At 40.4% G+C, this 21,526-nt stretch overlaps 1 protein-coding gene across 3 annotated transcripts; it reads left to right on the top strand.

Moving 5' to 3' along the window:
• The first annotated feature begins 851 nt into the window (after positions 1–851).
• Positions 852–21,203, top strand: IL20RA (interleukin 20 receptor subunit alpha). Of its 3 annotated transcripts, none has more exons than XM_017829660.1 (7): positions 852–936; positions 13,024–13,153; positions 14,543–14,721; positions 15,386–15,561; positions 16,546–16,690; positions 17,871–18,010; positions 20,047–21,203. In XM_017829660.1, exons 1-7 carry the CDS (start codon positions 852–854, stop codon positions 20,986–20,988), a joined length of 1,797 nt encoding a protein of 598 aa, XP_017685149.1. In that variant the 3' UTR covers positions 20,989–21,203. The 3 variants fall into 3 exon arrangements, with proteins under 3 accessions (XP_017685149.1, XP_017685150.1, XP_017685151.1); XM_017829661.1 differs by having other exon boundaries at positions 856–936; positions 13,055–13,153; XM_017829662.1 differs by lacking the exon at positions 852–936 and having other exon boundaries at positions 13,032–13,139.
• The last annotated feature ends 323 nt before the right edge of the window (positions 21,204–21,526 follow it).

Here is a 21,526-nt window from a genome sequence, read left to right as displayed (position 1 = left end):
GACTGAGAAATCAAAAAGCGGCTGAAGGGTGCCAGGATGGAGGAGGTAAACTTGAAGGGAACAAAAGTGGGAAGACAGCGAATCAGGTCAGTAGGCAAGAAAGGAGCTGGCATGTATCCATCTGAGGGAAGAAGGGCTTGTGTCAAAGCACCTTCACCTGCTAGAGCCTCCCCAAGTATTCAGTCTGTAGGACCCCACAAGGACAGTGTGCACTATGTCCAGTTCCCTCACCTCCTTCTGCTCTTGGTGTTGGTTGCAGTGAGCAGCTTCACACAAACACAGCAAGAGCTCTGTTCACAGCAAAACCATGTTATTTCTCACAGCCCAGAAATGCTGAGGTGGGAACGAACCTCTGCAGACCTCCTGCTCCAACCAGGGTCAGGTGGAGCAGGGTGCTCAGCTCTATCACTGATGGATTTTCAGTATTTCCAAGGATGTAGACTCCATAGCCTCTTCCCATGTCCAAACACACTGTTAAATGCAAAGCAGCGGGGAAAATGTAGCACGTTGGCCTCCAGCTTTCTCTGCAAAAAAAAGAGGGATGCAACAACATCCCACCCACGTCTCACGGTGACTTCGAGGGAGAGTTACTCATCGGTGAAAGCACCGAGGGGTGCAGCAGAAGTCACCCCGCGGTTTGAGCGTCACGGCGGGAAGACGGGGCCGTGGGAACTCTGCGCGGCACTCGCCCGGCATTGCAGCCCCCGCCCAGCACGGCACCGCCCGCCCAGCTCCTCCTCCCTACCTCTGCTGCCTTGCCCAGCCCTGCCCTGCCCGCCCGCCGGCTCCTTCCACCTGCGTGACAGCGGCGCAGGGGAGCGGGTGGCGCCCGGTCCGGGAGATGTGACCCGATGGTCCCCGGCCAGCCGTGCCGGGGGGCGGCCTGGCTGCTGCTGGTGCTCCTGCTCCTGCCGCCGGCCCCCGCGGCGTGCACAGGTAGGTGCCGCTGCACATCCCACTGCCCGCCTGTCGCCGTCACGGCGGGGATGCGCATCCCTCCCCGGGACGGTAGCGGGAACCGCGCCCCCATGCCGAGCCGTGTTCCATCAGCCCGCGGCCGGCCGGAGCCAGGGAGGCGGCAGGCTGGAGCAGGTCTCGAGTGCTACTGCCGTCCGTGTTAGGCAATCGTGCCTTTATTTGGTGTTCGTGTTTCTGGCCTCCGGCACTCAACTGGAAGCAAACGACTGGGTATTTCTGTGATGTTGCTTCATCTTTTTCTTCTCTCCATAATCATGCTGGAATTAGGTCTTACAGAGCTCTGTGTTAATTTGCTGTCAGCTGTAAATTGATTGCGTGCTGTTGAGATAGTCCGTGCTATGCCCATTGAGATAATTCCCCAAATACCTTTGGTGTTTTTATCTTCCGTTCTGCTTGACAGGTGCCATCCCCAGCTAAGCAGTCGAGAGCCAGATTAAAAAAAAGTCAGGATGGGGGTTTGGCAGAGATATTCAGCTCACGTGTCCCAGTTAACTCTTTTGACAAACTACTCCAATATGCATCAGTGATATTGGGTGACTTTCAGAGGTACCAATGCTAGCTTCTTTTTAAGCAACTGTCCACATAATTTTCATCTTATTTAAGTCCACTGATCATCAGTGCAAGTGTTGTGGAAAATCTGTATAACTGGTATTCAGGTACCCTTAAAAAAACCTGTAAAATGTGATTACTACTGGTTTTGATTCCAAAGAAAGTTTAGAAAAATGTCACGGGGGTTATGCTGCTTTTGTCTAATGGTTGCTCAAGGCAAAAGGGAATCTGTTTGCACATTCCTGAGGTTTTAGCTGGACATAATTTCAGGGTTTTGTTGACAGTCAGCAATACTAGCAAGGAAGGGAGAGCTGTGCCTTTCACTGAAAGTTTAGGGCTTCTATTTTCACCTTTTTCAGCATGAGAGAGTAAATGTTAGATTGATTCATCCTAGCAGTATTTTGCTAATAATGGAAGAAATTACATGAAGTGTAGAACTGTTATAGCAGTGCTCATGTGCTTTCTCCAAAGTGAAGTGATAGGTAGAGGAGTCCCTTTTGGGTACTCTGTTCCAATGGAAGAAGCCTGGATTACCAGCTGGGAGCAGAGGCAGTCCTGAAAATACTGTGGTTGCAGTATTGCAATCTGAGTGTTTGATCTTGTGCTGGAATAGAAGATTGTGCTGGCACCCAAGTGCCATACGAAGTAGTTTTACAGCAGAACCTCGTAGACTGAGATTCTTACATTACATGTTACAGGATCTGTGCTGTGCCTGTCCTTTTGGGATCTCTTGTCGAGTTCTTTTCTGAACTCTATAGTAGCAGCATTTCTTTGGATGTGACTTTAAAAACTTCCCATTTCTAATGTTTTCTAATGGCTGTGTGAGTTGCTTGGTCTGCATTGGCACACCTGATTTAATTTACCTGCCATTCATATTCCACTTTATTGTATTTTTAACAATAAATAGACCTACATTTTGAGAAACAGCTTCAGGCCTCTTTTTAAGCAAATTTCAATGTGTTTTCTTTCACAGTTACTAGAGCACTGAAATGTACTAAACATCCCTTTTATCAAGATGTTGTTCTGGGAAATACAGAATAAAAAGCTAAAAGGGGTCATGGTATGGACTTTGCAGTTAAGCCATTGAGCTGGAGTTCAGGGACCACATTGATGTTAAAACCATCCAAAAGGCAGGCAATATTCCAATGCTAATAATCCACTTCCTTTCCTTCTCATTTAAGACTTGAGAATGCTTTCTGAGGTCAGCATACATGCAGTGCTTTAAAAACTTGAAGTGTCTATGTGGGTGCTGCTCCTAAATTGGAGAGGAGAGGTGAGACTGCTGCTTGTAATTCCTTCACCCAAAAAAATGGGACAACTGAAGCAGCTTGCACAGCTTATTTTGATAGAAACAAAGCCTGAACAACCACTTTTATTCCTCCATGAATACGTGGTCTTTGAGCACCAGTCATAATTTGTGACTAACTGAAGTGAAATGCTTGGCTCCAAGGTGAGCAGTGGGGAGATGTTTTGATGTTGACACAAGGTGATTTAAGGTACATTTTTGGAACTGAAAAGAGTCTAGTCTGTTGTGTAGACACAGCAAGTAACTGTTAAACTATTAAATGGTGTACTGAAGCATCATCCTATTTCATATATAAGGCATGCAGTGTGCATGTAATAAATAAGCTAATTGCCCTATTGATGGATTCTGGGATGTCTGTGTGGAGTTAATAGATGGCACTTCAAGTGGTGGTTGTACATTACCCAAATGCAGTAAGAACTCACAGACAATTGTCTTCTTGTTTGCCAGAGAAGTCATTAAGCTTCAGTACTGAGTGGAAGTTAATAGGAGGGTTGAGCTTCGTGTTTTTACGTATTTCCTTGCTCTCTGCCAGTGTGAAGGAAAGAAGAATAAGCATAAAATAAAAATAAATAAAAATGGATATTAGCATAAGGAGAACTGCAGTATATGAAGGAGTGTCATGTTCGTATAGTCAAAAGGCTCATCCTTATCTTCTCATCTCCAGCTTTCAGTCTCATGCCAGGCTGTTTTGGACACTGTGATCTTTGCCCTAGTGCTGAGCTTTGCTTATGATTTCCTTAACTTGGCAAATTCTTATCAACTGTTAATTAGGAATGGAAATGTTTAGAGGAGGCAGTTCATTCTATAGAGAAACTTCCAACATTGCTGGGATTCGTGATTAAAGTCCAAAACTTAGGAGTGCATTGCAGTTCCGTATGCAAACACTCAGATGTTGTAGCTGATAACCGTACCCTTCTGTGCCTGTTGTTGTCTAGTGGCCTTTATAGTCTTAATTCCGAGCGAAGCAAGTGGTTAGGATTACTTAGGTCATTTGTGTTTGTGTAGTTCCTGTTTATGTTTGGTTTGACAGTTGTGGCTTGTACAGATTGATTTCTGCTGATTGATTTCTCTCTAAGAAGTACTGTTGATTATCTACAACTGCAGGATTAAGAGAGTAAAGCCAACCTTTATGAGCCAAACAAGAGCTTCCATATTTTAGAAAGCTTACTTTTGTAAGAGCCTGATTTCTGGAAGCTGTAAATAAAAATGAGGTTTTACTGGAGAGCTGTATTTAAATGACATACAGCTCTGTTTGTGCTTTGTACTTGGTGTGCCAGTAACTTGCAGGTTTCTATTCACAGTTCATCCTATTTTGAAAACAGTACAGTAAAACTAGTAAATCAGAAAAAAAAGGAAATAAGTTGTAGGACTGGAGGTATGGGATAGTTTACAATTGAAGAGATTAAATTAATTATATTTCTTTCTCATGGAAAATGGATGAGTTTTCTTGTTTGTCTGGCTACTGCAAGAGTATTTTAAGCTCAGTGAATGAACAGGAGGAAGACTGAAGTCTCTCCTTACCTTCTCTATATCCCAGCACCTTTAGTTAAATCTCACCTGATAGATTAGTTATTTTTCAGCCTTCCATTTCCCACTTCATCTTCTGTGATGGGAAAAAGGAATGTGTCCAAAGAGAAGAAAAAGAAGAAGAATATTGCTTCAGGTGGTGAAAGGATCTGACATGCTGTTACCAAGACTTAGGTATTTGAACTTAATCACACTCCATGCATAAGAGCACATGAGTGAGTGTTATAGCTCTTAAATGAAAGGGGTTAGTCTGTTTCATTCTACTTTCTTGAAGGCTGGAGGGAGCAGTTGAGCTAGTATTTATTATTGCATCTGGTTTGCAAAGACTTTGCTTCTCATGGCTTTCCTTGTGTTCTCTGTAAGTACATCGATATTCTGCTTTTAGGTGTAGTAATAGTAGTGTACAGGATGTGGCTCAGAAGCATTGAAACCTGACTGTGCCCTGAGAAGGCTGAAGCACGTGCAATTGCTGACAGGGCTTTTACCACTGTAAGAAAGTAGCAGACAGGCACAGAAGTAGACTTGTTCAGATTTCCAAGTCTAAATCAACCTAAATTACTTGAAAGTTAGCTTCTCTGCTATCCCAGACAACGGTCACGCTCCTCCTGATCTCACCAAAGTGTGTTGGCTGCTAGAAGTAGACCTGTTCAGATTTCCAAGTCTAAATCAACCTAAATTACTTGAAAGTTAGCTTCTCTGCTATCCCAGACAACGGTCACGCTCCTCCTGATCTCACCAAAGTGTGTTGGCTGCTCCCTTGAACCTCAGTGACAGCTTGCTGGGGGTGTTGGTCTTTCCTCTTAGATCTTGGATGCAAAAGAAGGTGTTTGACTTGCATCTTCTGAGGACTGCCTTTCCCTCAGATATGAAGGCAAGTGCTCATCCTCCATTGACGTTACACTCAGTCTCCTGTCCAAGGGAAAAATGTGAGTTCAAAATCAGATTTCACTAATTGAAATAGTCTTGACACCAAGAAGAGAAAAATCCCTTCTCTAGGCAAGCCATCAGTAGGTCATAGAGCCAGGAGCAACACTGATTAGGCAATAAATATGATGCTGATAGTTCCAATTGGACTGTTGTTGCCTAATAGTTATTAGTCATCACTGAATGATGAAAGCCGAACCTAATTTTTGCTCATTTACATGTAAACAAATAGATCTTTGATGTAGGGATGAATTAGAGGTGTATGAGAACTGGGCTGATAACTGTCGCAGAGCATCATTTGTACAGTATTTCAAATAGAGACGTTAACTGTAACCCTTGGATATTTTGAAAAACAAATGTAAGATGTCAGAGGTATTCTAATTAAGGTTTCATTTTCTTGTTTGTTGGGTTGTGGTTGATCTAAGCAGTAACAAATTGGTAATGCTAATTATATTCTAGAGAGAAAAGAAAATCCTCAAAGTTAAATGCTGGACAGTCAGGCTATTTTTAGCATTTTATACAACTTCAAAACATCTGTTCTAAAAAACAGCTATTATGTCATGGCCCTATGTCACCACTGGGCTTTTAAAATTAATTAATTTTTGACAGGAAATGTTTTTGCATTCCAAACTTAACAAAACCTCACTCGATTTTAAATTAAATTTAAAAAAGCCTAACAACAAAACAAAAACTAAACAAAACCCTGAAGCCTAAAACACCTCCAACAGATTACAACTCTAAAAGCCTAGAGGTGTTGTGACTAATTTGAGACAAGCACACCTTGAATTTCACTCACCTTGTTTGCTTGTTTCAGGCAGTATTGATCACTCAGAATCAATGGAAAACATACCCACAACAACTTCTGCCTGCTGCAGTGTGTCAAGGAAAGTGTAGCAGGGCATGGCTAGGTAATGTGAGTTCTACTCTTGCACTTGCAAACCTTCAACACAGTGGGAAGAAAATTCAGTTTATTTTTTTTCTGTCATACAAGTTACCAAAAAGCAATAGATGTAAGCTGCCATGGCCCTCTTCAGCTGTCTCCTAACAAACCTTCAATGGGCTAGGAACACTTTCTGGAGTTGGGTATTTCTGGACTAAGTCTGTAATGTTCTTTGACCAATATTCTCTGCAGAGGTATTTTTATAAGTTAGGAAGTGGTTTGGACAAATGAAGGCAAGGCTTCATATGGAGGATGAGAGCGTGTCAGGGCAAGCCACAGCTTCAGTCCCACTTCTGCATCTCCCATTCTTCAAGGTGTATTTCCACTTGCAGTCCTTTGCCAAATGACCTCCTCAGGTTCCAATGGCAGTCTGCCTGTTTCTTGAAAAACAATCCCCACATGCCCCAGTCTCATCCTTCTCCCACCCATCCCCACCTGTTGTCTCATGCTTTTCCATCTGCTTCACCACCTGGTTTTCCTGTAGTCTGTCTTTCTTCCCCCTAAACAGGCTGTGATGGGAGTGATGGGCTCCTGTTCTGGGAGGGCAAGTGTGTGCTTTGTGGTTAGCTCTTGAGTAGCGTTACGACTCAAACAGGAAATCACCTCCGTGCTCCTCCCCACATTCCCACCAGTGCTGCTCAAGTCAAAAGGTTTCGCTAGCCTGACTTCATACCAGGCAACACCAGAGCTCCAGAAACCCACCTGGAGGAAGGCAACTGAGCTGTAATGGCTCTACATACCTCTCCTCTTCCTTTTCACCCAGATTGCTGAATTCGAGTCAAAAAGAATCAGCACAGAGAAAACCTTTCAAGCTCACTTAATTTTTAAGAAGTTAACTCACTTGTTTATATTGTTGCTAAGATAATAAGTAGTACGTTTGCTAAAACGTATTCCTGGCTTTGCTGGGTTTTCCTTCCTCCATGTAACTTACAATTTCCAATTTTGGCCCAGTCTCCCTGTTTACTGCTTGGTGTACTCCCCCACATTCCTTCATGGCCAGCACTGACTTGCTTGAGGCTGGAGATGAGCCAGAAAAGACAACCCCAACCCTCAGCTCACAAGTGCCACTGAACATGATGTTAAATGGACACTTGCACTGAGTATGACCATTTTTATTTTAATGTTATGCTTAGGCATGTGCTTGAGGGACTGTTTTTCGCTGAGAACAACATAAGCATCAAAACAGATGAGCTGGAGAAAGAAAAGAGCAAAAATGCCTTGAAAAACAAAGAGCAACGTCATAGAAGGAGCAAGCAAAATGTCATAGGAGCTTGGTGGAATTCACACAAAGCTGAAAAGAAAGACTAAAGACAAGGCAGTGGCTTACAGCATTCATTGCCAGAAGCAGTGTATCCTAGATTGCTCCTGATTTGCCAGATGATTCACTGGTGGGTCTAAGATACCAGTGGGAAAAGGTAAATCAGGGATTCAGACAGTTTGAGAGGTTGTCCTCTCTCTGAGATGTGTAAGTGTGGGTTCAATCCATGGGCTTGAAGTGGCTGCAAATGGTGAGGCACAGGGTGTGCCTGCAGCATTGCCCACAAATTTGGTGCCCAGCACTAAGGTGCTTCCATCAGAGGTGCTCCCAAAGGCCACTTTCGTAAAGGAAAATACGACAGTAATTGACAACAAAGTCTGCTGTTGTCAGAAAAGCGGTTCCCGTTTTGAATTCTGAGATGACTGTAGGGGAGTCGTCCTTGGGTTTTATTGCTGTGACTAGAGGGAAAACCTGTTGCAGTAAGGCTTGTCTTTCTGTATTAATGCTTTCCACATCACTCATTGTCTTAAATTATATCTTACAGTTGTCTAGAGAGTCCTGTGACCTTCTTTCTTGCTATGTTTTATGGGATAATTTGGTTTTTGGACCCTTATGCTTTGCCATAGTAAAATGCAGCAGATGATCACTGCTTGAACACAGTACAGTCAACAACAGTACTCACACAGAAGGCACTGTGATGCCAATAGGTCATCTTTCAGTGGATTCTCTGCCTTCTCACCACCCCAGAACTTTAGCTAGTGTACAGAAAAAATATCTGTGCTTTTATGTATTTGTGTATTTTTATGCTTTGCAGCTGCCGGGTTACCTGATTCCAGTGCAAAGCTAAGGAATCTGTTTAGAGCAAGAGGACATGGGTAGTTGGCAGCTGTATTTGTTCTGCAGCGCTGACATTAAACGCAGCTGTTTGTCACTGAGACAGGCAGCAGGGCCTCCTAGCAGGTAAAAAGCAGATGCACTGAATGGATAATGGTTGTAACATGGAAATTGTGTACGTTTATACTTGTGTTTGTATAAATCACAGAATCGCAGAATCTGCCAAGTTGAAAGGGACTCAGAAGGATCATCAAGTATACATGTGTATAGATAGATAGATACAGCTGTAACCAGGACTGAGCTTCGAAGAGTACTGACTTGAGCAAGGCATGTACCTGGGAGGGGGCTCTATTTGATTAAAGCCGACCAGGTTTTGAAACCCAGCAGACGCTTTCATAAAGAGAAGACGAAGCACCTGCCATACAGCCTTTTAGTCATGTGAATAGTCTCACTGACGTCAATGGGGTTTTTCACTCACATGTAAAGGTGTTTTCAGGCTAAGTCATGTCTGTTTTGGAGTGTCTTGCAACAGCTTATTCTAAGATCGGGAGTTGCCTGTTAGAAGTTTACTTTATTTCCAGTCCAGGTGTCAGTCAAGAAGATGTAAGGAATGATATTACTCAAGGTTTGATTTACAGCCTTTCCAAAGAGAGTAATAAGGGTTCCAGTTTCTACCATGCAATAAATAAATAAAGTGGGCTTGTTATATTGGAAAGTGATGACAGCCATTGCAGGCTACTGATGAGGTAGACTAAACCTAGCAAAGCAACATGTATGACTGATTTCCGCTCTTAGACCAGTACGAACTGAAAATACTCTATGTGATACCCATGCCATTAATCTCATTTAATCGAAATAAAGCAGAATATAACTGGACAAATTGTTTTTAAAGACAAGATGCTGAAATAAGTATGTTCAAAGACAAGATACTGAAATTAGCAGCTGATGCACATACTTGAGTCCCTTCCTGACTGATAACCATGGAGCATACAAGCTCTATGTGTGATCTATATTCTATGATGTCCCCTGATATTACTGATCATCAAATAGACATGATGGAGTTTATTCTTAACTCCTCCTGGAGAAATAGGGAGCATGGTAGTTTTATTCTTGTTTTACGTATTCAGAATTGAGGTATGACTAACTTGCTTGATTTGTTGTAGGGGCAAACAGAAGCCTTTAGTGAAGGGACGAGAAATAGAAACCAAATCTCTGCTTTTGCAGCTCATGGAAAGTTAACGGTCTCCGTCCCTCTGCCTTCCAAATCACTCTGAGCTGGGGGTAGGTGGGAGCACACCAGCAGTGTTGTAATGCTTTAGATCTTGTAAAGATAGAGTCTGTGGCTTCTGTGTACTGAGATTGGCTCCTCTGCTGCAGTCAGTGTTTCTGTTTTGAAACTTCATTTACCACAGCAGAAACCACACTGGGAGGAGAGAAATCAAAAAAAAAAAAGAGTCAAAAAGCTACCTTTACATGTTACTAGTTTAAAAATATTTTAGTGTGACAGACAAATGCATGACTCTTGCTACTTTAAAATGTGCTTGAAGAATATAAATATTTTTATGTAAAGGCGGACAAATGTGGAACAGTACAGGTGATCAAAAAGCCTTCAGTAAACCAATTGAAGTAATTTCCCTTGTCCGTGATGAGCTGGCTGCCTCCAGTCACAGTTTGGTGACTATGGACTAGCCTGATAAGTAGTACACATTTAAAAAATTTTAAAGACAAATGTGTGAAAAGTGAGCTGTTAGGGATGCTTTTAGCTGTCTTATACTTGATTCAGCAGTACCCCTGCCAAATTTAGTACTACACTGAACAAAGTCAGATTTATCAGATGTATGTAGAAGGCCTATCAAAATGGGACTGGAGGTGACCTTAAGTCTGTCCCACTACTTCTAGGCAGAATCAGCTAAATTACTGCCTCTTCTAACAGATATTTTTCTAATCTGTCCTTTGAAACATCCAGCAGCCCTCCCATCCTCATGTGTTGCTCCTCTTCCCACAAGGGGTAATTCCCAGTGCCCACTTTCTTGTTGAAACTGAACTCTGTTCCTTTTCCTCCTTGTTTGTGGTGGACAAGGAAAGTAGAGTATCCTTTTCAAGTAAAGAATTGGAGAGTGCCCTGTCACTGTTCCCTGGACCAGATGCATCCCTCCTAAGTTTAATTGCCAAGGAAGCAGAGCCAAAGGCTAATTGGCATAACCACCTCCTCCACTGGAGGGAAACAGATGTACCCAGTCTGGTCCATCCTGACTAGAGAGATGAACCACCCTATGGAAGAGCTTATCTTCCTCTGCATTTTATGGCTGCTGCAAACTAGATGCCTTGCTCAGAACCCAAGTTACCAGAGACAAATCCCCTTCTCATCTGCTGCTGTTTAAAATTGTTTTAATCTTTTCTCCAGAGGTTTTTGGAGTGTGCAATATATATCTAATAGTATTCTCCAGTCTCTGTTTTATTATTTAATATCTTCTTGATGGGCTTTTTGGTTTTTCCTCATTGTTTTTATAAGGAGGAACCTTTTATGACTTTGATTCCCATCAATCTAAGAAAATACCTATGTTGTATTTCCTTCTACTTGGGAACTTTAGCAGCAGGACTGTGTGACTTCTGTGTGAGATTTTTTAGGTTTTTTTTCTAATCTCTTATGCACAGTTACTGATTATGCAATTGGATTTCCTGTAGTGTCATACACTGTGGTGCTGCGATGTGGTACAAAGAATGAAACTTGATGCATGAATGATTTTTCATAGTCCATGTAATGCTACTTTTGGTTTGTTCTTCTTGGTAACATGCACATGAGTACTTTAGGAGCTTCTCTATTTTACTGAAGAGATTTTGCGAGTTTTAGGCTGTTTTTCTGGCTCTCCTGAAGAGCTTCATTTTTACATTAGTATCCACTTAAAGCAGTTGCAGAGGACATTTATTTTGGGGGAAATCAAAACCTTTTATTTTCTAGGTTCTCTATCTCCCACTTGGAATTAAATGTTAGAGTAAGGCAAATTCCAGGAGGACTCTTTCTGCTGCATTTACATCCCTGAGTGTCCTGAAACTTTTTTTATTGTGTTATAACTGAGTCCATAGTTTGAGCTCTTACAAGCTGACTGTCATAGGACATTTCTGTGTCCAAGTTTCAAGGAAATAGGAGTTTCTACATACTTTTTGTAAATAAATAAGCTTGCCCTAAGGACTGTACCTGACGAAACTTCTTCTGACTAGAGAAAATGAAAGCCACTGAACACTATGGAAGTGCTAGAGATAAAAGAGAGTAACATTAGAAATACCATACATAAACAGTTTTGTGATCTGAAAATACAGATGCAGGCATATACCTGCAAGGTATACAACAAGGAGGTTGTTTTGAACATTAACATACAGCTAGAGGCTTGGAAAACCCAGAGTCTGCACTGAGACAGTTTAAAGTAATTGGTCTCTACAAAACTGCAAGGTGATTGTTTTAATAAACCTATTGAAGAGAAAAGCTTTTACTTTTGGCTCAAAGACAGCTATGTCTGCAAGTTAATCAGGCAAATGGTGCTGACTTGCTTACAAAAGCAACTATATGTTACGTATACAGGAGGATGAACACTACTACTCTAGTAATAGTGAAATATACTACAAGAAAGCCTTAAGGTCTGCTTACAGAAGTAAGAGGTCAAGGTCTATTCATTCAGGTTCCTACAGTTTGTTGATATATTTTATTTTCCTCTTTCTTTTCCTCTTTTTGTTATCTTAAGAACTAGAATTACATCCCTGGAGGAAGAGCTTAAAGGATTTTGAAAACTCCTGAAGAACTACAGAGTCACTTTTTCTCTTTGCTGTGCTCTTATGGCTACTTGCAATGGCAAGCTCCTTGCCAGCAGTGCCAGCTTCAGAGCTGCTCCCGTGGGCGCTTGGCAGGACGTGCTGGGGCTTGAGCCACAACTTTGAACTTGGGATTCTTCCCATGGGCCCACAGGCTCCGTTTTGCAAGCAATTTAGCAATATGAGCATCTCCATTACATTTATTAGATTAGGAGTGGGAATTAGAAAGATGTGAAACTGAGTTCTTAAGAGACTCAGACTTGCTTGTTTATTAATTTCAAAAGCTGGTGCAATGAACAGCAATTTAGATGAGTGACCTAAAGTAGATGTTTGCTTTTGACTTTCTGGAGAATCAACAGGGATGGTCAAATGACCCTGGGGCTATTGTGATAATCCAGTCCGATTCTCTAGTACAAAGTCATACATCAGTTTGTAAAGCTGTATTTGCAGTACACTGCATGTGTCTTTTTAAAAAATACCTGGTTTGACTTTTAAAAATCCACTCAGCTACAAGAAGATTCTAATGAAGTATTAAGGATATTTTTACAATTTTCACTGTTAAAGTGTTCTGATATTCAAATACATTTGCAGTTTTGAAAATGTGTGTCTCTTCTAGGCCAAGCTTTTCTAGCTTTAGCTTTCAGTCCATGTATATTTCCATGTCAGTGCCTGTTATAAATGAGAAAGACATTTTTGCTAGAGAAAAAATACACTTGTGCAGATGGAATTTGGGACTGCACTAGCTAGGGACACTTCTAAAAAAATCAATTTTCCATAGCCAACAAACTTGCACTTTGAATGTTAAGAAATGTAGAATTTTATGGTTTATTTAAAAATAACCTGAAAGCATATGTATTTGCAGATTCTTAGTGTGTGTTGTTCCTTTCTCGTTTTACTTCTCAGGAGAGTTGTATTGTTCTTTGCTCAACCCTAGGAATGTCCGTTTTGAATCTATAAATATGAAGAATATCCTTCACTGGTCAGCACCAGAAGGCACAGGCAATGGAGTACTCTACAAGGTGAAGTATTCAGTGTAAGTTGGCTTGTTTATTTTATCTCCCACTGACTTTTATTTTAGCATTTTAAATAATAAATTTTAAAACATTATGCAAGATAGGGCTGATATAAAGTAAAGAAAGGAGAACTAAAGTGTGGGCTAGACTTAAGCAATGTGGTTTTTATTTTTTCCTTCTCCAACTGTTTATTTCACATCCAGTTAAAAAATGTGTAAGGAGACATTCTTCCTATGAAATAAGTGTAGGATGCAACATTCTAATACTACAGAAGCTTTCAGAGGCATTCCTGAAAAAATGAGACAGAGGAATGAAGAAGGACTGTTCTGTGGATTGGCATCTGTCCACATGAGTCTTCTGTACATATTTAAATGGAAATGGACTACAACCTCTTTTGCTCAGATCTTGCCCTCTGTGCTAACAGGAGTGACACAGTCCACTGCCTAGAAAGGGGGAGAGTGCTCAGCAATTATGGAATGAATGATAATTGTGTAGGAAGTAAAATGTTCAGAGAGCACTGGCTACACTGACTCTGCAGGGCCAGCTGGTCCACGAAAGAGTCTGTAGCCATAGGTATGGCCATCTTTCATGCTGAATACAAAAATATGCATATGTTTGTACTCACCTAGGAGAGGTGTCAGAGGTGGAAAATGATGGTGAGTGATCCTGTCCTGCAGTCATACAGAAGCTTCCACATGCCCTTACTAATTAGTGGTCTAAGGGGAATTCTTAATAATGTGAATTTGAGGAGCAGGAGATTCTGAGCAAATCCAAACAGGAATTTTCCAAGGAAGTCTTGATTTGTTCTGCTAGTGTATAAGAGCTGTTCAGTACCAAGAAATTGTTGGTAGCAGATTTATGCTACTTTTTCAACTAGAAGGATTTTGAACTTCATTGTATTGCAATGTAGTGTTTCTTTTAAACTAGAAAAAGAAGCCATAGCCAGGAATGAGTAGTCTCCTCTCACTCATCTTGGAAACCTGAGCATCATCTGTGTCCGTACATGAGGATGAGTGACTGACCATTCTGAGAGAACTCATTGTCTCTAGTTATCCTTATTTTGTTATTGTGTGTTTAAAGTTTAAACTACAGCAGTGGTGATTGAAGTTGAGAGATCTCTGATCTGCACAAGCAAAACTTGACTTAGATTGGTATCAGTAACATCCCAGTTAGTTCTAGCTGGCCTCTTCTGGATAGGGCCTACCCTTCACTTATTTTTCATTAAAAACTTTCAGAAGTCTTGTGCTTCATCTCTGCTGAGGTTGAGAATTCCTTAAAGTTGCAAATTTCTGCTAAACACGCAAGCTGTTTTATCAGCCATAATACAGCACAGAAAATTATGTTATCAGACGACTAAAATAATGGCAATAGCTTTTGTACAGCTCCTTTCTCTTTCTTTTTCAATATAGGTATGGTGTTGGCAAATGGATTAGAAAGCCAGAATGCAGGAATATAAACAGAACATGGTGTGACCTCTCCAGTGAGACCTCTGACTATGAAGAACAATACTACGCAAGCGTTAAAGCCTTCCTAAATGGAATGTTCTCTGACTGGGTGGAGACCACACGATTCAACCCTCTTACAGACAGTAAGGAAAGCTGAGCACACAGCCAGATGTTCAATGGCCTTGATTAATACTGTGTGCCCAGATTGCATGTGCCTTTATAGCATATGATATTTTAATTTTAACATGAAGTTACTGTTTTTGCAATTGTTTCCAATTCATGCTTTTGGCAGATGTAGTTGAAATAATCAAATTGGAATTTGGGTATATGTTATATATATATGTATAGTCTTACATATACTGAATAGTCTGTCATGCTATGGCAAAGCCTTTCTCAAGGCAAATAAAAGCCTTGGCACATCCAGAGTATGGAGAACTCTGATTTTGAAAAGGCTTTATTAAGCCAAGCAGTAATTGTACTCTAGAGCCCAATATTTCTTATCTGTGCCAAATAATCTGAGAACATGATGGTAATTTAGCTTGTTTTATCAAATTGAGTTTCAAGGTTATTTATCCTGTGAAGTCCCAGGAATTCCTAGGCAAAATTCCAAGTCAGTGTTCACCTTCTCCCTTAAAGATCCTCTCCTCAGATCAAGTAATTTTCTACTGATACAAATAAATTGTTCAAAGTCCTACTTAGACTCCCTCAAACATGGCAAAAAATTAATATTATCACCTTTGAAAAACTGCTCAAGTCAGCATGCCTCTGCTGAATTTAACTGCTTTTTGTACATGTTTATTTTTCCAGCTAAAATTGATCCACCCATGGTAAGTGTATCTTCTACTGACAAATCTATTTCAATCATTCTGACTGCTCCTGAGAAGTGGAAAAGAAGTCCTGAGGAAGAATCCATATCTTTGCTTCAAGTGTATCCTGGCCTGCAATACAACGTGTCTGTCCTTAAAAAAAAAACAAAGAAGCGGGTAAGCTTTGACAGGGCTGTAGAACTGCTCATATTAAATCTATGCTTTGTGCTTCTTGAAATGCACTATGTCTGTAACAGCAAGGATTGAAATAAGATTCACAGCCTTATAGGAATTATAAGATTGTAAGACACTCCACAGCCACTCAGTCTACTAGCAGTACTCAAAATACATAATGACAAAGCACATCCTCTGTCACCACATGTGAAAATTTCATTTGCTTATGGAGGTTTACATTTCATTAGCAAGTAATAGTTCCCAGCATAAACCAGTAGATGATCAGCTTTGATTCAGTGATCAGCTACAAAAACATGCATTTGTTCCTATCCTTCAGGCAAAATCTCTGTATGGCAAATCTCTGAATTTCCTGAAAAGACGGAAATTTTACACCAAAAAGATCACCTTCTGTCAAAAGGGATATTAAAATACCAAGATTAGCAACTAGAGGTAGAGAAATTGGTTTAGTGTTTTGGTTAGTTGCGTTGGGATTTTTTTGCTTGGTTTTTTTTTCATAAAGATGCAGGACATATAGCATTTCCTTTACTTTGGACTCCAAAGTCTACGTAATATCTGTTATGTTAAGGCTTCTATCTTTACCAGAACATCCCATTTGGAAGGCTTTTGTGGAACTGTACCACTTGCTTTTCACTGGCTTATGCATCAGGACAGGGCTGGAGTGATGCTTTAGCTCTGTTGCAACATCAGCATGAGAACGTGGGCTAGTAGTGGCACATAGTCCTGCTTCATATGAAGCATGAAATTTTTCAGTAGTGATAGAAGAATGTTAGATTGGAAGAGAAAATATTCAGAGAGGATGTGACGTACTAAGTAACTTGAATGTTGATTGCATTTGGAAAAAAAGGATGCAGTTGGCAGCTCTTACAGTATCATTATTCTTTCCAGAAAATGTGTGTGTTTGTTACTGTTCTGTAGCTGAGGAATTAAAAGCGAGGGGGGGAAATATCTATTTTTAATGTCTTCCAGTGGTTCTTCTCCATCAGAAACCACACCCTGGTTGTGCCCTGGTTAGAACCTGAAACAGCTTATTGTGTCAGTGCACAGATACATGTCACCGCACCGCTTTTGGACAGTGGCTTTTCCAAAGAATATTGCATTGCTACCTTGAAAGGTATGTTCAGGCTGGTAAATTACAAAAAGAAGAGGTGAGTTAGAAAAAATCATGGTGACTGAATTTGTGAGTTTTTTATGTATCCATTCTGAGAGTGAAAATTAGCATGGTTTCTCCCTTCTCTGTGGATTTGTAACAATGAAAAAATCTTTACCTTTAAAAAAAACATAGCTGGGAACTACTGACAGGAAGGTACATCAGTACTTCTGAAGAAGAGTATCTGCATTTTTTGAGTTGTCTTAGTGCGTGGAGAATGTTGTTTTTTTTTCTCTTCAAATGAGGTTTGGCCACCACCTGCGTCTCCTAGAACACTTCCTCCGAACAATCCTAAACATCCACTGGTCAGATTATGTGACCAATACATCTGTTCTAGAACAAGCAGCAGTCACAAGTATTGAGGCCATGTTGCTGAGAACACAGCTGCGATGGGCAGGGCACGTCTCCAGGATGAAGGACCACCGCCTCCCTAAGATCCTGCTCTATGGTGAACTTGCCACTGGCTGCCGCATGAGAGGAGCCCTGAAGAAAAGATACAAGGACTCCCTGAAACAACATCTCAGCCTTGGCCATATTGATCAACATGACTGGTCTACTCTGGCCTCCAATTGGGAGGCCTGGAGACGCACCATCTATAACGCTGCCGTTTCCTTTGAGAACACACACAGGATCACTCCTGAGGAGAAAAGACAACGCAGAAAGAATCGCGCCCTGCAGAATTTACCTCCTAAGGAGTCTTTCTGCTGTGTCTTTTGCAATCGGACATGTCTATCTCGTATTGGCCTCATAAGCCACCAGCGTGCTTGTAACAAACGTGGAGAGAACCTTCCTAAATCTTCGTTCGCGAAGCCTAGCCATGATGATGATGAGGTTTGGAAGTGGCAGAGTTGGGTCAGTCTGAGGTTAGCAACAGGAGAACCTAAGGGAGGGGTTGTTTCTTCATTTTAGAATTTCATTTATGATTTAGACAATACTAAAAATTGTCTATAGCTTAAATGTTACTTATTTATTTATTTATTTCCTGAAAGTTCCTTGTTTATCTAGCACATTTGCATTCTGTATCCAAAAAGCAATGTGGTGAATGCATACACTGTGGTGAATGTGCCAAGCAATGTGGTGAATGCATTTAATGAATGCATTAAAAAGTTGTTTGTTACAATGAAAACTTTTGTTTTGTTAACAGATAAAACAGAAGATGAGACTATAAGAATCGCATTTGGATATGTTCTCCCTACCATGCTGGCTGTCCTTTTTATTTCAGTGACATGCTATTGTGTGCACAAGTATATTCATGTCCACAAACAAAAACATCCAACAAATCTGGTAAGCGTTTTCTGTTGCAGGAGGTCACTACCAACCTCGGCAGTCACAGCAGAGCTGTGCATTTTCCGGGGTTTTCGAGCAGGTTTGGAGGAAACCACATCTAGCTCCAAATAAAAGCTCTAGTTGCCACTGAGATCAAGAAAAGAAAACTACACTGAGGGTTATTAAATGCAAGAAAAAGAGAGTAATTACTCAAGTTAGCAACTGTGTCTAAAAAGATGACCACATCTGAAAAGATGACTAGACGTAAGAAGGATCAGAACAGAGCTGTTGGTTTGGGAAGAGTTTGGAACCTTAAGGTCTGAGGTGCACTGAGGGAAGCTCTGTCAGAACTCAGTTAATGTATCTAAGATGAAGCACTGTAGAAAGTCAGTTGGAAAATGTTATTAATTTGTTGAATTCAGAAACAGGAAGAGAAGACCATTAAGCCGTACAGAAACCTCATGATGTTCTCTTGGACTATTGCTGGGTAATACCAGATTTTGCCACTTTATTGTGTTCGTGAAGGACTAAACACGTGTACCACACAGATAATTTAATCTGGATTTCAAGAATATTTTCAAATACTGTACTATTTCCTGACACCCAAAAATGTATGAACAAACACATTCTGTTATTTAGACAGCCCAAAAACACTTTTTACAAAAAATTTTTGCAAATTTCTAGTGCTGCAGAGTTTGTTAATTTTTAGAAAGAACACATAAAGTCTATGAAATGTTATTGGTTTCCAGCTCGTGAGCTGCGCAGAGCTTTCTCACAGCTATCTTTAAACAAATTGCTCAACCATAAACACACAATTACAGTATGAATTGGATTAACACTTCAATGTTAATCCAATCTGCATGACACCGTGGGATGGGAGATACAAGGGAGTTGGTTTCAACACGCTGACTTTTCTGAAGGAATTTAGAGCAGCACAGAGGTGACAGGAGAAATCTTCACAGAGGGACTGTGAGTTCAGAATGGCTTTGAAGGAGTAGAGTGGCTATTCCTGCAGTGTGTTCAGATATGCACAGAGACACCTCCTGCACTAGACAAGGCACCGGCTTTATTACAAAACCATGGAAGTACAGAGTGGTTTGGGTTGGTAGAGGCCTTCAAAGACACCTGGTTCAACTACCCTACCTCCACCTCTAGATTCAGTTAAAGTAAAAAATTAATATAAACCTGGTATTTTAATGATGCTTTCCATCTTTCCCAACCTACAGACTATTTCACGTGAGCACCCTGTGTAGTCAGGTGGAGGTGGAATAAGCAGTTTGTTTTGGCCCAGCACTTCTGACCTGCAGAACCTTTCAGACTACCTGGTACATCGATTAGTGGTCTTAGTCCTCTATTCAAGCTTGAAAGCATTCAAATGCAGCTTCTGGTTGTTTTTCCTATTGCACTTCACTTTAGTGACTACCCACACACTAATTTATTCCTGTTAGAAATATAAGTAATTTCGGAAAGATTCCTGTTTAGGAAAAGTAGATGACTTCTCACAGAGTCACAAAAGCAGCTTGGGGCAGATTGCACAACGTAGGCTCCATACACAGCATTTCAACCTGATGTATAGCTTCCTTTCTGAAAGGAAACCTGGTATTATTCTATTGTCTGTAAGCTATACCTTAACATGCTACCTGACTCCACTTATGGAAACTGGTTTTGGCTGCGTTTTCTCTGCACTGGTTAAAAAGAGTAACCTTTGATCCAAGGACAACCCTCATGTTTTCTCTAAAGTTGCTTGAGTTTATGTTGGTGGAAACAAAACCAGTATTTGACAGAATTGTTCTAACCATTATTTTGACATGGGAAAGATGAGAAAAGGGATATTAGAACTGGTCATAATATAATTTTACTTTGGATAGAATAAAAAAAGGGGAGCATATTGACACTCATGAATATTTATATAATGAACCTTTTTCTTCTCTAAATTGGAATAACCTCCTAATAAAGTCTAACCTAGCCTTATATTTTAAAAATATCTGATGGTATAAGAATAAGCAAGATGGTATTTTTATTATACTTCACTCAAAATATTTCTTACTTTCCAGGTATGGCAGTACACTGACAAATGCAAGGAAAGGGTTTTCATACCAAGTGAAAAAATGATGCTTAATCTTATCAGCGTTACTGGGGATGACTGTAAGGAATCCAGTCATCTGTCGGAAAGGAAAAGTGCCCACTACTATACTGTTTACAATGGCAGTGAAGGGAAGGATTTGCCTTCTAAGGAAGTTGTTACAGAAGTGCTGGAAACAAAACACTTGCTTGATATTTCACACGAGGAGATTTCACACAAAGAGATTTCACACGAAGAAGATATTTTAGTGGAAAGGGACCAAACTAGAAACTGGATATCCTATGGCCAGTCTGGGACACAGAATACTTTGAGAAATAAAAATGCAGGGGCTGTAGAGTATGAACATGATGTAAGGACTGAAGACTTTAGACCTGGTCAGAAAATAGAAGAGAAGTTTTCTGCCCCCAGGGGACAGATCTGTGACCCACAGATCACTTTGGGGGACTTGGTTGATATGGAAATAGGACAGCCATATTCCCCCCAACGAGAGGTGAGGGTAGCAGACCTTTGTCTGGGACAGAAAACAGAGGAACTTAATTTGAAGATGGTTGATGTAGCAGATGAATTGACATGTGAGACCCATATGAGCTCTGTGGACCTGGATACTGAAAAATCTGGGCAGTCATCCTATCGTCAGCTGGAAAAAATCACACAGGGCCTCACAGATAAAGAAGGTGAACAGACCATAGTAGTCGATTGGGATCCTGACAATGGAAGACTGTATATTCCTACTCTGTCCAGTGTTGAAAATCAGGTGTGTGAAGGAGTATTCAAGTATGATGATCCAGACAAAGAGGAAATTTTGTTCAGACTGTATAAGAATGAGGTATCTAGTGAATCATCAAAGGACCAAGAAATGTATCTCCTGCAGTTCAAGGAACAATGGGGACTTCATGTAGAAATGGAAGACTGAAAAGTAACTTTCTTAAATATTCAAACATGCAAAATCCTGTTTACTTTGCTAAAGAGAGTGATGGACTCAGGGGAGCAGACACATCTTAATGTATTGAAGTTTTTGGAACCATCACAGTTGAATATTTATTCATTATCTGTTATTGATAACAGTTTCCAGATGTGATATAAATTATTTTACTTCCATCATAAACCTCTTGTGTAAAATATGATTGTTATGAGATTATATTATTTTTAAAAAATAAAATAATAAAAGAAATAATAAAAGAAATTAAAAGATAAATATTAAAAATAAGTATTTTTACAGATGATGTTTTCACATCATAATTCCTGCCAAAAAAATTATCGAAGTTTGAAAACAGTTATTTTTAGCAAATAAAAAGCAACAATATGACATTTTTCTGCACTATTTCATGTATCTTGACACAATGCAGTCATTTCTAGATATCATACCTGCTACTTGTAGTGGTTTGAGCTGACCTTTGTGCAAGTTAAGGGTATTCCAGTATACATTTTGTTTCCGTTTTACAAATATTCTT

Source organism: Lepidothrix coronata, unplaced genomic scaffold (assembly GCF_001604755.1).
Source record: "Lepidothrix coronata isolate B3197 unplaced genomic scaffold, Lepidothrix_coronata-1.0 Scaffold167, whole genome shotgun sequence".
Classification (NCBI taxonomy): domain Eukaryota; kingdom Metazoa; phylum Chordata; class Aves; order Passeriformes; family Pipridae; genus Lepidothrix; species Lepidothrix coronata.
This window is presented reverse-complemented; position numbering and strand designations above follow the sequence as displayed.

Bases quoted from the DNA above. Each gene is read 5' to 3' on its own strand.
- IL20RA (XM_017829660.1), top strand. From the start codon at position 852: ATGGTCCCCGGCCAGCCGTGCCGGGGGGCGGCCTGGCTGCTGCTGGTG. The intron at 15,562-16,545 runs GTAAGCTTTGAC...AATGTCTTCCAG, and splicing joins AAAAAAAAACAAAGAAGCGG to TGGTTCTTCTCCATCAGAAA. The intron at 16,691-17,870 runs GTATGTTCAGGC...TTTTGTTAACAG, and splicing joins TTGCATTGCTACCTTGAAAG to ATAAAACAGAAGATGAGACT.